The 17,541-nt window shown below is 46.1% G+C and overlaps 1 protein-coding gene across 4 annotated transcripts in view; it reads left to right on the top strand.

The window, feature by feature from the left end:
• Smurf1 (SMAD specific E3 ubiquitin protein ligase 1) overlaps nt 1-17,541 on the top strand; it is a 96,124-nt gene that overhangs the window by 55,417 nt on the left and 23,166 nt on the right. For all 4 annotated transcript variants that reach the window (XM_031338697.1, XM_031338695.1, XM_031338698.1 and 1 more), the window contains exons 2-3: nt 14,975-15,013; nt 16,261-16,369. In XM_031338697.1, the coding sequence (XP_031194557.1) occupies nt 14,975-15,013; nt 16,261-16,369 (148 nt within the window). The remainder of the gene's footprint in view (nt 1-14,974; nt 15,014-16,260; nt 16,370-17,541) is intronic.

Raw genomic sequence — 17,541 nt, 5'->3', positions numbered from 1 at the left:
GGATTTGTGGAAAGATACTGTGTAAATTTGGTTTTGTCATGGAATATCTTGTTTTCTCCATCTATGGTGACTGAGAGTTTTGCTGGGTATAGTAGCCTGGGCTGGTATTTGTGTTCTTGTAGGGTCTGTATGACATCTGCCCAGGATCTTCTAGCTTTCATAGTCTCTAGTGAAAAGTCTGGTGTAATTCTGATAGGCCTGTCTTTATATGTTACTTGACCTTTTTCCCTTACTGCTTTTAAAATTCTTTCTTTGTTTAGTGCATTTGGTGTTTTTATTATTATGTGACGGGAGGGATTTCCTTTCTGGTCCAGTCTGTTTGGAGTTCTATAGGCTTCTTGTATGATCATAGGCATCTCTTTCTTTAGGTTAGAGAAGTTTTCTTCTATAATTTTGTTGAAGATATTTACTGGCCCATTACCTTGGAGGTCTTCACTCTCTTCTATACCTATTATTCTTAGGTTTGGTCTTCTCATTTTGTCCTGAATTTCCTGGATGTTTTGGGTTAGGAGCTTTTTGCTTTTTGCATTTTCTTTGACTGTTGTGTCAATGTTTTCTATGGTGTCTTCTGCCCCTGAGATTCTCTCTTCTATCTCTTATATTCTGTTGGTGATGTTTGCATCTATGACTCCTGATTTCTTTCCTAGGTTTTGTATCTCTAGGGTTGTCTCTCTTTCTGATTTCTTAATTGTTTCTATTTCCATTTTTAGATTCTGGATGGTTTTGCTCATTTCCTTCACCTGTTTGATTGTGTTTTCCTATAGTTCTTTAAGGGATTTTTGTGTTTCGTCTTGAAGGGCTTCTAGCTGTTTACTTATGTTCTCCTGTATTTCTTTGAGGGTGCTATTTATGTCTTTCTTAAAGTCCTGTATCATCACCATGAAAAGTGATTTTATATCTGAATCTTGCTTTTCCGGTGTAATGGTGTGTCCAGGACTTGCTATGGTGGGAGTATTGGGTTCTGATGATGCCAAGTAACCTTGGTTTGTGTTGTTTATTTTCTTATGATTGCCCCTGACCCCACCATCTGGTTATCTCTAGTGCTACCTGCCTTTGCTAAAGCTGACTGGAGCCTGTCCTTCCTGTGATCCTGGTTGTGTCAGAACTCCTCAGAGTCAAGCTGTCTCTGTGATCCTGTGATTCTGGGATCTTCTGATCCTGGGCATATTAGAGTTCCTGGGAGTGGAGGTTCCTTTGGGTGTTGTGGGACTGACTGCAGAGCTTGCGCGCAAGGTCTGCTCAGGACAGCAGCCCAGAGAGACCGGAAGGAACCCTAGCCACTGGGCTGGGGGACTTCCTGTGTGCCTGGTCCCACTTGTCCCAGTTACTCCTGGTGTTGGGACAGATGTTGGGTCCTCCTCACCTCTGATCCTGGGCATGTCAGAGCGCCTGGGAGTGGAGCTTCCTCTGGGTGTTGTGGGACTGACTGCAGAGCTTGCGCCCAAGGTCTGCTCAGGACACCAGCCTAGAGAGACTGGAAGAACCCGAGCCACTGGGCTGGCAGAGTTCCTGTGTGCCTGGTCCCGCTGGTCCCAGTTACTCCTGGTGCTGGGACAGATGTTGGGTCCTCCTCACCTCTGATCCTGGGCGTGGTAACTTTCTTGAACCCAGACAAGCCGCTATGTGAAGGAAAGCGCAACACAAACTTAGTTTAGAAACAACAGTAACTCAATCTCTGGGCACAACAACTAAAATCCTAACAATCCTAACTTGTAAGCCTTATTAAATCTAAATCCTCCAGTGGTGAATCCTGACAGATCTGCCATTGAAACCAGGAGACACTTGTAGCTACATCTTGTTCTCACAATATTCCTGTCCAAAAAGGATTCACAACTTTTTACAGTTTCATTTAGCTCATGCTGTCCTTGACTTTGCTGTGTAGCTGAGGTTAATCTTGAAGTGCCAATCTATTTCTCTACAATCTACATTTACTTCTCCTGGGATCATAAGTATGTGCCCTTACATCCAGATGTGGGTTTTTGCTTTTGGTTTTGAGACAAGGTCTTACTCTGTAGCCTTAGCTGGCCTAGAACTCATTATGTAGACCAGGCTAACCTACAGAGTACAAAGAACCAGCAGCCTCTGCCTCCTGTCTGAGCACTGGGATTAAAGGTGCATGCCCCTTTTAATTTTTTAAAAGAGATTTATTTATTTTATGTATATAAGTATATATGAATACACTGCCCTCAAACACACCAGAAGCGGGCAGCAGATCCCATTACAGATGGTTGTGAGCCACCATGTGTTTGCTAGGATTTGAACTCAGGCCCTCTGGAAGAGCAGCCTGTGCCTTTAACAACTGAGCCACCTCTCCAGCACTCCCCTCCCAACCACCCCCTTTTCTTGATGCAGTGTTTCTCATAGCCCAGGCTAGATTTAAAATCACATCACCAAGGATGACCTTGAACTTGTAACTCTCCTTCGTCCAGTGTCATGCTTGACTCCATCCAGATTTACACAGTGCTATGGATTCACTTTGCCCTTGTGTTCTCCAGTGTGTATTATTATCACGCAGGAGCAATGTGTCCTCCAGAATAGGGTCATGTTATACAACCTGTTTGGTTTTTATCCTTTCTTATTTGTTTATGTTTGTTTTACTTGACAGATTGACTTTAAAGGATAATTTTAGTGTTTCTAAGATACTAGGAAAATAACCAAGCCTTTCCACACTGCCTGGGAGCTTCCCCAGTTCACAATGAACTGGAGCTCTTCCAGTCACTGTTGGCTGGGGTCCTAGGGTCTCCCTAGTTTATAAGAGTGCTCTTTTTTACTTCTTGGGCTCCTCTCTGGGGACAGCCTCTCAACCTGCTGTTTGGAGGCCTGGGCAGTTTCTAGAACTAGCTAGATGTTTTGTAGACTTAACTCAGCTAGAGTTTGTTGGATGTCTTTCTCACTCAGAGTCTGGAGGAGGCAGACCCCTGGGACACCATTGTCAGTTGCCTGTCACAGGATGCACCAACAATAGAACTTAACAGCCTTACCTGGGCTGTGGCCCCTGCCTAAGGTTGGCTGTGTTGACTTGATTCCTCCCATTATGAAGGCATTCTGTTCTGCTCCTTCCAGCCTCATCCATATGGGGTACCTCTGTACCCTTGGGGCATCTTCTTTCCTGGTTACTGCTTTATGGCCTCATTTAGTCATATCAGTATGGTCTTCTCATGGACAATGATGGCTCTGTTTTGGTTAAAGCTTAATATTACCTTGTTTCATTGTGTAGAATGTTCCAGGCTGGTCCCTATCAACTGTTAATGACTCACCCCTTTAACCAGTATGAGGTGATCTCCCTTTAAAACAAAATTTTTAAATTTGATTGTTTTGCATATATGAGTATTTGGCCTCCACATATACCTATGTACCATGTGACGAAAAGAGTCCAGGAGAGGGTGTGGGGAATTGAACCCACGTTCTCTGGAAGAGCAGTGGGTGTGTGTATTCTAACTGCTGAGCCATCTTTTCAGCCTATTGATCTCCTCTTTTGAGAGATTGTCTTGTGTTGCCCAGGCTGGCCCTTATCTCCTGTGCCTAAGTGGACCTCCTAACTCAATCTCCCTAGTGGCTGGGGTTATAAACATTTTTGGTCCTACCTGGCTCCTTTTGTATGCTTTGTGCACTGAGATGCATCTCAGTGGCTCCTAGGCCTTGTCTCTCATTTGTTGAGCTCTGATCCTCTAATATTGTAAGCATGTTCTGTATGCATGCTTCATATGTGCATTTCCAGTGATTACATACCACAGGGTGGAACTGATGGCGCAATGATCAGCTAAAAGAAGTTGACGGATCTTCTTATCCTGCCTTTGGCAGCAGTGACTTGAACATTTTAATGTGACACATGGCCCCATCAGAGTACTCACTGTTTAGTGCAGCAGCAGACTTCAGTGACCTAGTGTGGTTTCCCTCATACAGTAGATCAGCTAAAAACCCTTTTCCATGCATTTACTTATGGGGGGAGGGATGCTCACGCCACAGGTGTGCTTATGGATCTATGGAGGACAACAGGTAGGAGCGGGTTTCTTCTTTCACCTTGTAGGCCTTGGAGATGGAATTCAGGTCCTCTAGCTTGGTGACTTTATCATCTGCTGAGTCCTGGCCCCAGACAGATGAGTGTTGATCAGTCATCCGCTCAGCTGGGTCATCTTGAATGGTGGTGTTGCTTTCTGTCTGCTATGACTCACTCTACCTGACTTATACTATGGTGTGAATGATGGCTAGCTAAATAATCAGATAGCATGCACAATAGCCCTGAGTACTATGTAGAAAAGACAGGGCAGAGAAACTTGATCTAGAAGATGGTGGACTTTGGGGTTTCTGAGGCACGTGTGTGCTTCCATGGCTTGTCACCTCACCAAGCCTGGCCCTCTCCAGATGCAATTCTTAGCCTTCTACATGTGAATTTATTAATGTAGTACTTGGGCTGGTGAGATGGGACAGCAGCCAAAAGAAAGAATTCTGACAGCGATGTTTCTTGCTATTATTTACTACGTCTCCTCCCCAACCCCACCCCCATTTGTTTTTCTGTCTAGTCTAATGATGGAATTAGAGACTAATTTACTCGGCTTTTATCTGTGGAATCACAGCCTTCCCCTTTACTCTCAGCAGCTGCATCAAAAGAAAGACATGGCTTAGGCAAACGAGCTAGGAGCCAAGTGTGGTGGCTCATGCCTGGCACTCTGGGGGGCCAGCCTGGGCTAAATAGTGAGCTGTTGGTTAAAACAAAACAAAACAAAACAAAACCTAGGGTGAGATCAGGAGGTTTAGATTCAAGAGAGACTCTTCTACCTGATAACATGGGACACTTCCAGGTGGTGGAATTAATTCATTGTTTTTTCTTCTAGGGTAATGATAAGATCCATTTTACCTATTGAGAGACAGCTGGGGTTTAAAGATCTTTGCTCTTCTGGAAGATTTTGTTTTATACTGTATAAACTTATGAGGCCAGCCTAGCCCTGAAAGTCAGTTTTAAGCAGTTGTAAAAAGTAAAAAACAAAAACCCTTAGTTCACTCTGCCTGAAAGTCAAGCCCTTGGGGTCTGCCAAAGACAAGCAGCCTTTGTTTTTCTCAGTGCTATGTCCTCGGGAGCTCCATCAGACCTTGGTGTGTGGTCCACCGCCAGCAACGTGTTGGTTAAATGTAAAAATCTATTGCTGCTCAGAACACCCAGCTCTTCCTAACTAATTTTAACCCCACCCTTCCCTCTTTCTTTCTCTCTCCCAAGGACTTGCATGGCCTAGGCTAGCTTCCAGCTTACTGTATACATCTGACCTTGAACTTCTGACCTTTCAGCCTCCCCCTCCCAAGTGCTGTCACTTCAGGATGCACCATCACACCTGGCTCACGTGATGCTGGGGTGGACCATTGGGCTGCCTGTGTGGGCAAGCATCCCAGCAGATACATTCCCAGTAGCCTTAGTTTTCTATGATCAGTTAAATGCCTGTAGAGTAGTAACCATGGGTAGATGTGTTGCATGGACAGTGCCTGCTTACCCTATGAGCAGCTAACTCATGCTGTCTACTGCGGCTAGATCCACTGTAGATTGTATTTTTAAATTCTCACATAAAGGATGTGCCAACAGCCTAGCACATTCCATTGACAGATTTCATTGAGTGCTTCTGGCGAGGGCACGGATGGGTCTGTGTGACAGTCTGTTCCCTAGGGTGGTGTTGGAAGCATCCACTTTATAAACTGTTCATAAGCTCCTGGTTGTAGAATTACCTTGAGCTTTTTAGGAAATCGGAGACAGTTAATAACTGGGGACACGTCCTTGAGAATCATGAGCATGGGTCCTACATGTGACATTTGAATTACTGACATTGGAAAGGAGAAATAAACAATTATATGGGGACAGCATTCAACAGCTAGCTGATCTTGAATACTTCTGGGTTATAGTATTTAGTTAAAACTTTCACTGATAAAAGGCAAGTCTTTGTTTAATTCAAGACAAGGAAATCTGTTTTCTACCTATAAATGTTCTGTTTTTCTTGACCACAGTTGAGAAACACCTTATTGAAACTCAATGGAAGAAAGAGACAGGACCTGGGATAGTGTTTTAGGTTTTTTTTTATTGTTTGTTCTGTTTTGTTTTGTTTTTTGAGACAGGGTTTCTCTGTGTAGCCTTGGCTGTCCTGGAACTCATTCTGTAGACCAGGTTGGCCTCGAACTCAGAAATCCACCTGTCTCTGCCTCCCAAGTGCTGGGATTAAAGGCATGCACCACCACTGCCCGTCTTAGTTATTTTTTTATTGTTATGACAAAATACCATGTCCAAGGCAACTTATAAAAAGAAAGTGTTTAATTGAGGGCTCGTGGTTTTAGGGGGTTGGAGTCCATCCTGGTGGGAACTCAGTAGCAGGGAGGTGTATATGGTGCTGGAGAAGGAGCTGAGAGCTTACACAGATGCACAAACATGTAGTGGGAGGAAGAAGGAAGGGAGGGAGGGAGGGAAGAGGGAGAGAGCACTAACTGGAAACCCCAAAGCTTACCCAGTAGCACACCTCTTAATTTTTCCCAAACAGTCCACCCAAAACCAACTGTAGAGGAAGCATTCAAATCTATGAGCCAATGGGGGCCATTCTCACATTCTCATTCTAACCACCAAGGTTGGGAATTGTTCTATTGAGACAGGCTCTAAGTGAGACTGATTTCTTATCTTCCAAAGCTATGCGGTACAGCAAGCAATAGTTGAGAAGAAATGAAAGATAAACAGGAGCCCTGCAAATTGTGTCCTGTGAAGCCAACTTCTTTTCCCAGAGAGGAGCTATCCTATTTCAGGGGGGTGATCCAGGGGATTAAAAAGCAGCATTCAGAGGTTGGTGCATAGCTCAGCAGTAGTAGGCCTTCCTAGAATCCCTAGGGAGGGGCTGAGGCAAGGCTCAACTGTAGAGGCATTGCCTAGAATCCCCCAGTAGAGGGGGCTGGGGTCCTGGCTCAGTGGTAGAAACCCTGCCTAGAATCCCTTAGTGGTAGATAGAGCACCTGCCTAGCATCCCCCAGTGAGAGGCTTGGGGTGTGGCTCAGTGGTAGAGCCCCTGCCTAGAATCCCCCAGTGAGGGGCTGGGGTGTGGCTCAGTAGTAGAGCCCCTGCCTAGAATCCCCCAGTGAGGGGCTGGGGTGTGGCTCAGTAGTAGAGCACCTGCTTAGAATCCCCCATTAGAGGGGGCTGGGGTCCTGGCTCAGTGGTAGAACCCCTGCCTAGAATCCCCCAGTGAGGGGCTGGGGTGTGGCTCAGTAGTAGAGCCCCTACCTAGAATTCCCCCAGTGAGGGGCTGGGATGTGACTCAGTGGTAGAGCCCCCGCCTAGAATCCCCCAGTGTGGGGCTGAGGTGTGGCTCTGAGGTAGAAGGCTTGTCTGCCATGCACAAGGCCTTGTAAAAAGTAAAATTTAGAAACCATGTAGCTCAGTTATGAGTTTCTTAGAATTCAGCATTCTAATAAATCCTTAGAGAACATCCCTTAAGGTGTAAAAAAAGGCTCTTGAGACATTCTTAAAAGTTCCATAGTCCCTGGGTTTTTATTGCGTCCTTTTTGCTGTGTACTTTTTCTTCTCTTGTTGTAATGGTTTGAAACTATAGAACATTCTTCTGCTACTGGCGGACTCTTGTTACTAAAGTCACCTTAAGAAATGGCAGCTTGGGCTGGTGAGATGGCTCAGTGGGTAAGAGCACTTCCTGAGTTCGGATCCCAGCAACCACATGGTGGCTCACAACCACCCGTAATAAGATCTGATGCCCTCCTCTGGTGTGTCCGAAGACAGCTACAGTGTATTAAGCCAGAGCAAGCGGGGGCCGGAGTGAGCGGGGCTGTCCTGAGTTCAATTCCCAGCAGACACATGATGGCTCAAGGCCATCTGTACAGCTACAGTGTACTCATATACATAAAATAAATAAATCTTTAAAAAAAAAAAAAAAGATTCTTACTCTGAAGAATGAACTTTGTTGGATGGCAGGATGCAGGGCCAACATGCTTTGAACTCCAGTCTTGGGGAAGTGGTCATAGGATCCAGGTGAACCATTGTGGAGGCTCCCACAGATCTTGCCCTCATTCATTCAGCCAACCAAGCAATGACTAGATTTCTCAACATTTATTGATCACTAGTTTACACTAGGCCCTGTGCTGTACTCAGAACACAGTCTCTGCTCTCTCGTGTCTGTTCAGTGGCTAGGTAGGCAGTTACAGGGAGCTGTACTAGGTTATTGCCTGGTCCATGTGTTGACCAGCTGTCTTTAAAGTCTCTCTGTGTAGCAATTAGTACTCTGGGCTATGGGGACAGAGCGGTGAAGAAGGAAGTCCCAGCTTTCTTTTCGGTGCAGGTGGATGTCTACCTGGTTGCATGGCAGCAGGTTCCAGCCTCTGAGGAGAACAGCAGTACCTGGTGAAGTGGAGTGGGTGAATTTCTGGGTCCTGTGAGATTGGCTTCCTGGTGCAAGGGTGGAAACCAGCACACAGCCACTGAGTCAGACTGTTTAACCCATGAAATTAGAAAAGGAACCCTGCCCTAGCTTGTGCTGCCACATCCTATGAGAGTGAGTAGAAGTGCTTTATAAGACAACAACAGTAACAAACTTGAAGTGCATTTTAGTGTGTGTGTGTGTGTGTGTGTATGTGTCTAAGTCAGAGAACAACTTTACGGAAGTTAGTCAGCTTCCATTGTACGGTCCCGGGATTTGAATTCAGGTTCTCAGGCTTGCTGGCAGGTGTCTTTTGCTGAGCCATCTCCTAAGCCCAAAAGTGACATAGTGATTAAGTGATATAGGCGTTTACAGGTGGCAGCAGTGGATTGGGGGGGTAGGAGTAGGCAAGGGCATACATCTCAGGCCCCGCACGGAACCCAGGCAGTCCAGCTACTGCAGCTTAGCTTCGCCTTGCCAGTTCTGGGGCAAAGTGCAGCTCAGCATCCCATACTCCCATGGCCCTAGTTCACAGGTGTTTCTGTCCTTTTGTAACATGACACAAAGAAGAACACAAGTTTTTCTCCATTTAGTGGAATGTTCATGTTTATGTGGGAAGTTGCAAAGCCAGGGTGAAGTGTTTCAATGGGTCGCTCAAGCAGCAGGGTCAGCTCTGCCCTGTGCTGCAGTTTGACATTCCTATTTAGATCCCTATTTAGTCTATTTAGATATAAGCTACAACCAACGCGATTGTGTATATTTATTTGATTTTTGTTTTTTTGGGTTTTTTTTGTTTTTGTTTTTGTTTTTTTTTTCCGAGACAGGGTTTCTCTGTATAGCTCTGGCTGTCCTGGAACTCACTCTGTAGACCAGGCTGGCCTTGAACTCAGAAATCCGCCTGCCTCTGACTCCCAAGTGTTGGGATTAAAGGCATGTGCCACCACTGCCCGGCTTGTTGTTGTTATTGTTGTTATTGTTTTTTAAGAGTATTGCCCGGCAGTGGTGGTACACCTTTAATCCCAGTGCTCGGGAGGCAGAGGCAGGCGGATCTCTTGAGTTTGAGGTCAGCCTGGTCTACAGAGAGTTCCTGAGCAGCCAGAGCTACACAGAGAAACCCTGTCTTGAAAAACAACCAGCCAAACCCATTTGTTTTAATTGTGTGTGCATACAAGAGTGCAGATGTTCTCAGAGGCCCCTGAAGGGCATTGGATCCTAGAGCTAGCCAACATTACAGTAAGCTATGTGGCCTGCCTGTCATCAGTGTTAAAAACCAAACTCAGGTCAGAGGACCATTATGTGCTCTTTGCCACTGAGCCATCTCTTCAGATCTCAATTTTGCCACTTATCACGTCTGAGGATTTCCTGAGTTTATATGAGAGTTTACAGGTCAGTGGCTTCAGGATAGCGGCCTTGAACATTAGAGCTTCATCCTGCCTTGGGCAGCACTTCTGTTCTTACTGGCCCCGACACTTAAAGACAATTTATTTTTAGATTTGTGAGACAGGGGCTCACCATGTAGCCTGGGCTGGCCGGGACTCAGAATCTTCCTGCCTCCACCTCTAGTGTTTGGGATCACAGGTGTAAGTGACAAGCGTGGGGCTGGGGTAAGGCTAGGGCTTCCTGCCCCCGCACTCTCTTCTAGCAGCGAAGCTGCATCCCATGTTCTCTGACAGCCTTACTAACAGGTTGGAAGCTTTGCAATGGTAGTTTTAGGCACCCTTTTCCTTCTTTTTTTCCTTTTGCTTCTTTTTCACAGGCCCCTGTCTCTGAGCTCATGCTTTAGCCATTGCCCCAGCTAGACCATTCTAAGGATGGAAGCCTCCTACTTCAGAGAAACCCACCTCACTGGGTCACTGAGGTGGGAATGTTCAAGTCATGTGGTTCTTTTTTCTTCTTCCTTTTAGAGGCAAAATGTCAGACCAGGGAGGCCTGTGACTCTTGATCCTCCTGCCTCCACACCATGCCCGTGCCTCTTCATGCCCCTGCAATCATGTGCTTCTCAAAATGTGATTAGGAAAGAGTAGGTGACTGGTGACCAGGTCAGTCAAGACAGGTATGTCAATGTGGGTATTCTCACGGTGTGAAGTTAACGCTCTCAGAGTTTTGTTGTCTCGTTTAATTAAAGAACGTTTTAAGGTGGAAAAATGACAAAGGCCTAAGGTCAGAATGTGGCAAAGCTGTTTAAGAGACTAGTTGGGTGTTGTCTAGACTGTACCATTGGGGCCGGCAAAAGTGCTGCTGAGGGGCGCTGTGGGAATCCTGTCCCTAGTGAGGCTTCCTGGGGGAAGTGCCTGGCAACTGATGTGAGCAGCCAGACTCAGTTCTGGGGTGTCCATGAAAAGCTTGGTGCCGTGATTCACACATGTAATCCCAGGCTGGGGGCATGGAAGCGCATTGGCAGATCTTTGGGCTGCTGCTACCTGGTCTAGCCAAAGTATTGAACTGTAGATTCAATGAGGAACCCTGTCACAAAACAGGAATCCGGTGAGATGGCTTGTTGGGAAGGCACTTGCCTTGCAAGTCCAGATGACATGAGTTTGATTCTAGATCTCACAGAAGGGTGGAAGGAGAACTAACTTCACATACTTGCTGTGACTTACACACCCATGTGTAAACATATAATATTATACACACACTGATTAATAAATATTTAAAAATTGATAAGGGATTGAAGAAAACTCCGACATCAGTCTCTGGCTTCTTCATGTGTCTTGCACATGTGCATGTGTACCCACAGACGTGTGCGCGCATGTACACACACATACACACACACACACCATACAATACATACAAACATGGACACACAGAGCAAAGACAGAGACAGAAGAGACACAGAAAAGAAAGATGGTGAACTTGGATATTAAGAGGAAGAAAGAGGAGTAAAAAGAATACAATAGATAAACACCAGAATGGCTGTAATTCCTGCACTTGGGAGGCTGAGGCAGGAGTATTGCTACCTTGAGTTTGAGGCCAGTATGAGCTATGTAGTGAGACTCATTCCGGCAAACAAAACAAAATTGAAAGTTACAGCAATGGTTTCTAGGAACAGATAATAGGAAAGCAAAACACAGAGGAGGGCTGAACTGGAATAAAGCTCTCAAACTGTGTTGATGATGGTGTCACAAGCTGTTGACAAGACACTCTCCCAATTTTAGGGCTCAGGGAACGTGGTGTGATTACTCTTTCCCAGCCACTGCTTGGGAGAGCAGGCAATGTCATAGGAAACCATGGGATGCAGGAGGGGGACTTGGCCAAAGTCAGGGGCAACTTCCGAGTTGGTGGGAAGCCTCTCCTGTGCAGAGGAGAGAATAGCAACGGTGGGAACTAGGGATAGGAATGCCAGCACTGGGGAAGTGAGAGCAGGAGGCTCTGGAGTCCAGAGTCGGCCCCAGCTGTATAAATGGGTTCAGGGCTAGCTTGGAACACCTGAGACCCAGTCTCCATGAAAACCAAAGCAACTGAATGGCAGCCCCGCTCTGCTGCCCTGTGTGGCCCTGGAAAGGAAGCTGAATTGTCTGTCCATTTCCTAGCTTTTCTTTGTCTTTATTTTAAAGAAAAAATACCAGTTCTCCTATAAAGAACCTGGCTTCTATCTCATTACGTGGCTAAGGATGACCTTGAACACCTGATCCCTTTGCTTCTACTTCCTGGTGCTGCCTTTGCAGGCCTGAACTATACCACACAGGGCTTAAGGAGTGCAAGGATCAAGCCTAGGGCTTCTCGTGGATGCTAGGCAAGCGCTCTACCAACCCCAGTCTAAGGAAAATATCCTTTACTCACTGCTATGTCCCAAGAGCCCCGCATGTAATTAGAGCATAAGTGGGTTTCTTTAAAAACAAGGGGCACAGGCATGGTGGTGAAACCATTTTAATCCCAGTCCAGGTGGGGGATGGAGCAGGAGGATCTCTGTGAGTTGGAGGCCAGTTTCAGGCAGGCTGGAGTAACACAGTTGCCTTGTGGTGTCCTGTAGGAAGAACGTACTTCCTGTTATCCTGTACCCCTCCTGTGGAGAGAGGAGGACCAAGAGAGGATGGAGACTGCAAATTGTCAAATACTATTTTAGCAGAAGAAATTCTTCTCTTTAAAGTAGACTTCAGTGACCCCCAGTGACCTGTACACAAACCGAGGCAGGGTTTTCTTCGCACTAACATTACTAAGACCGTTTTATGATGTCATCAAATTCCACTGGAATGAGCTCTAAATGAAAACATCAGTGGCTTTGTGAATATGAATGATGATTCTTATTTTTAAAAACTGAGATCAGAATTACTCCATTAAGAAGTCTCTGGATTCCAGTACCTCAGAAAACTGGGGCCCTGCCGTGGCAAGTGATGTGGAGATGGAGGTCAGGGTGTGCTCCGTTCAGAGTTTGAAAGGGAAAGCCAATGGAGCAGATTTATTTATTGACAAAATCTTATGTAGCCCAGGCTGGCCTTGAATTTCCTGTGTAGCTGAGGATGACCTTCAACTCCTGATCCCCCTAACTCCACCTCCCAGGTGCTAGATTATGGGTGAGTGCATCTGCACCTGGTTTATGTAGTGCTGGGGTCACACCCAGGGCTTTCCCTGTGGGAGAGTTTGCGTTTGCACAGTGAACTCAGTATCAGCCTTCACCCACCATGCAGCCTGTGGTTCCAGTCATCAGAAAGGTTGGGAATCAGGCACGTTATCAGAGCCAGGAGCAGATGGGTTGTTGCCTCAGGGTGGGGAGTTTGAGGTGACAGAGAGGACTGCTAATGGGAACACGCTTCTTTGGGGGCCATAAAAATATGTGAAAATTGATTGTGATTTGTTAGCTCCTGAATGCACAAGAAACCCTCAGTCATGTGCTGTTTAAGTGGAGGAATTGGGTCGTGTGTGGGTGACCTCCCTACAGATGTTTCTTAAGAGTGAAGCGCACAGTGCAGCATGAGCATAGACCACTACATCCTTCAAAACCAGCAAAACTGGGGAAACAGACCAATAGGACAGTGCATTGTGTGTCTCCTCTGTGTTCCCTCCCTCTATGTAGCAGATGTGTGATGAGATAAATCATCTATATCATCTAGTCATCTATCATCTAGCCGTCTGTCTGTCTGTCTGTCTGTCTGTCTGTCTGTCTGTCTGAGGGCCTGGCCATTGAGTTCAGGCTGGTATGAAACTCATTACCTAATCCCAGGCTGTCCTTGAACTCATGGTCTTTGTTGTGATCATAAAAAGAGAAGAGCTATAAGAATATGTTCTGGCAGGGTGTGGGGGAAGGGGGTGCCTCGGTGGGCCCATGCCAAGGCATCCCTTCCCCCTGAGGGACCAGACACATGCCGGTATAGTATAGAATAGAGTTTAGGGCATGGGGAGGGATAAGAGGGTAGCCAAGGCAGAGAAAGGCAGAGAGAAGGAGAGAGTAGAGAAGTAGGGGATGGCCATGACCAAGTGGGAGAGGGGGGAAGGGAATGGGGTGAGAGGGGGAGCAAGGGGGCAAGAGGCAAGGTGGAGAAGCAGGAGTAAGAGAGGAGGGGGCAAGCAGCCCCTTTTATAGGGCCAGGCCTACTTGGCCATTGCCAGGTAACCATGGGGAGGAGCATACTTGGCTGCTGCCAGGTATCTGTGGGGGTGGAGTTTATACTGCCTCACTTCCTGATGGTGTGAGTTCAGGTGTGAGCCCCTCACTCATCAGATGCTGCTGCAGCTGGTGGTGCTATCAGTTACATTCTTGCTGTCTGCCAATACTGTTTACCTGCTTTAAAGTTACATCATTTATTTATTTGGGGGAAGGTGCAAGGGAGCTCACACAACACTTTGTAAGAGTCTGTTCTTTCTGTCTGTGGGTTCTGAGGATTGAACTCAGGTCATCAGGCTTGGTGGGAAGCCCCTTTACCTGCTGAGTCTTCTTGCCAGCCCTTTACAGCCACCTCCTCCCCTTCCTTACCCATTTTGTTGTTGTTGTTGTTGTTGTTTTGTTTTTCAAGACAGGGTTTCTCTGGATAGCACTGATTGTCCTGGAACTCACTCTGTAGACCAGGCTAGCCTTGAACTTACAGAGATCCACCTGCCTCTGCCTCCAGAGTGCTAGGATTAAAGGTGTGTGCCACCTCTGCCTGGCTCCTGTACAACCTTCGAATATGCAGCATATTACTTCATCCCACAACACTCTGGGAAAAGCTCTGCTTCTTCTACTGTTCTTCCCTGCTTTCCAGTCTCCAATCTATCAAAGTTTGTATTTGCAAAATCGACCCCCCCCCCACACACACACATAGAGTTATCAGAATACTCAGAGTGCATAGCTCCCTTTGTTGTTAAGAGCTCTGTAAAGGTAAATGCACCAGCTCTTTTAAAAATTGGTGTTTATGTAGCTTTAAAACATACCAGTAATTCCATGTCTGTGTTTGTGCATTTAATGTTTTAAGCTTAAATTACAGTGTTTAAATTTGTTGATTCTCCAATTTGAGGAAAGACATTTTTTAGATAGTTGCTAGGGATGTTTGTCTAAGGTGACACAGTTTGAGAGATGACTGGCATATTAACTTCTGTGATTTTTCCCCTCCCATTACAAACACTAAGTGTGTGGAACATTCACTGTATCAATGTTAACTCCAGTGTCTGCTTGTTTTCAGTATTGTGTGCCAAGAACCTTGCAAAGAAAGACTTCTTCAGTAAGTACCCCCATCTTTGTTTGTATAATATAGTTTATGTGCTTCTGAAAATTAATTTGTGTGTGTGTGTTTCCCATAGCATGCATGTGGAGGTCAGAGGACAACTTGCAGGAAGATCTCCCCTTCCACCATATTGCTACCAGAGATTGAATTTAGATTTTGTTGGCCCCTGACATTTAATTTAAAAAAACAATACAGTGGGTGTAGTATTGTAAGAGTCTAGGTGTGCAGAGCTTGACCAACGTCTTCCGGCTGCCCCCAGCATAGGTCTCTTCCCCCATCGCAGTCATGCCTACGTCCCCTGCTTCCTGACCTGGTAGCTGGTAGGCCTCTGCTCTCTGTTCAAATACAAACGAGGCATTTACGATGTAAGTGGCTTGGCTAAAACTGCCAATCCAGTTTTACAAAATAAATTCCATTTTAAAACATCTGCAAGGGAGGAACTATAAAGTGCTGAGGGCTGCACCCCTGAGCATGCCTCACCCACCATGAAGTCAGTGCCTACAGCCCTGAAAACTCCCTCAGCCCCATCCCAGGGGACTTGCTGCCTAATTGGCATCCTCTAGGCTTTCAGAATGAAGAGACTTAGGCTCAAAGGCTTTATCCAAGTAGCCAGGAAACTCCAAAGTAGTGGCTCGAAGCCCAGCCTCTCTCCAAAGTCTCCGGCTTGCTGCTTGTCTGGCATCAAACCTGTTGCATTCCCATGCGACCTGGGGACTGGTGCCGTGATTTCAGCTAACACAGGCAAAAGATCAGTAACATTTCTGGGGACTGTGACTGTTGAGAAATTTACTTGATAGATCATGTTTCTACATTCAGTCAGTCCCTTTAGTGATGATCAGAGATGGGCTGGCTCAACAGACAGATCGATCCATGTCTGTGTCCAGTGTTTGTCACCGCTACGAGTATAGCTCCAGGAAATCTGACTCTTGTAAGCCTTTGCAGTACCCACACATGTGCATACACACACACACACACACACACACACACACACACAAGCAACTTTTAAAATGTAAAACTCACCAGCGATGGACATTTGGATTTGAGCCTGTTTCCATGCTTTTCTGCTTAAACAAGTGTGAAGGTGTAACACGAGGCTCAGAACTCTTTGCTAATGGAGAGACTGTGAAGTGTGACATGAGCGAGCCTTATCCCAAGGGGTGATCTGCCATTCTATGCTCTAGGATGCCACTGTGCCACTAGGTAGACTGTCACTACATCTGGGTATTTCTGCTCTCTCTCCCCAGGACTTCCCGACCCCTTTGCCAAGATTGTTGTGGACGGCTCTGGGCAGTGCCACTCAACCGACACTGTGAAAAACACTTTGGACCCAAAGTGGAACCAGCACTATGACCTGTGAGTCAGACCCCTCCCTGGGAGACCCCGGGGCAGCTGAAAAGCGCTGTCAGGCTTGGAGGAGAGACTTAGAGAAAGAAAAAAGATGGCTGACTTTACTGATAACCAAAGACTTGACGAATCAAATGCATGTTGCCAACTTCCCAGTCAACATCTCCTGATATCTTGGTGTTTGTTTTTATGATTTGGTCCTTACTACAGTGGCACTGAGATCTTGGACATATCAACCCCCTTGTCATGTTAGCAGAAAACCAACCAACCAAACAGGAGTCATTATGATTCATGACCTAGTGCTACTTTTTTTTTTTTTTTTTAGTGAAACTATGTTTACAATTAAAAAACAACCCAGCATACAGTTTTGTATATTCATTCCAAATTTAGAGCCCTGTTTTTATGTGGACACATGTCCCTGCACAACAATTATTAACATGAACTGCACTGGATACATAGGCGTGGCGGGTTTTTTTTAGTAGCATTTGCTTTTTGTTATTTTCATCACATGGCTTGGACTGTGGTTGCCATCTGTCCTGATAGTTCTCTCTGTGGATGTGCCCTAGGATTGAGTGGGGTTATTATCTTGGTCCGTGTACCTTTGTGCATTTTGGACAGTGAAATTGTAAGGAGCCCCAGTGTTCTCTGTTAAGCCTGGGTCACTGGTTTCCAGAATGTGAAGCATAGTCAGCCTCTTTACAAGATCTTATCACATGCTGGGCCTGGTGGTATAGGTTCTGGAGGCTGAGGCCTAATTTACAGAGCCAATTCAATCTGGCTCTTATGTGGGGAGATGTAAAGAGAGACAGACTGAGGTAATGACTCACCATTGTCTACTCGGTGACTTGAGCACACTGGGCTTCCTTACAGGAGGGAGAGTGAAGGCTGACTTAGAGGAGCTGCTGCAGTTCTGAAAGCCCAGCCCAGCACCAGTGAAGCGCTCTGGAAGCTGGGCAGCTCAGCAGCCTAGGGAGTCTCTCTTCTCAGCAGTCCCTACCGTATAACTCTGGGAGGGGTGGGAGGGAGGGACCTTGTGAATCTGGTAAGTTTCGGGACTTCTTGAGACTTGTGAGTTGCTTACTTCCTGTGTTTTAATGAGATTCCTTTAGAATTTCCTGAGTCTTAGAAGGTCTCCTTCTGGTGTAGAATATTTCAATTCCAAGGAAATTGTTTCACAAAGC

The sequence above is a fragment of the Mastomys coucha genome, unplaced genomic scaffold (assembly GCF_008632895.1).
Source record: "Mastomys coucha isolate ucsf_1 unplaced genomic scaffold, UCSF_Mcou_1 pScaffold22, whole genome shotgun sequence".
Classification (NCBI taxonomy): domain Eukaryota; kingdom Metazoa; phylum Chordata; class Mammalia; order Rodentia; family Muridae; genus Mastomys; species Mastomys coucha.
Note: the sequence above shows the minus strand (reverse complement) of the source record. Positions and strands in the feature narration are given on the sequence as shown.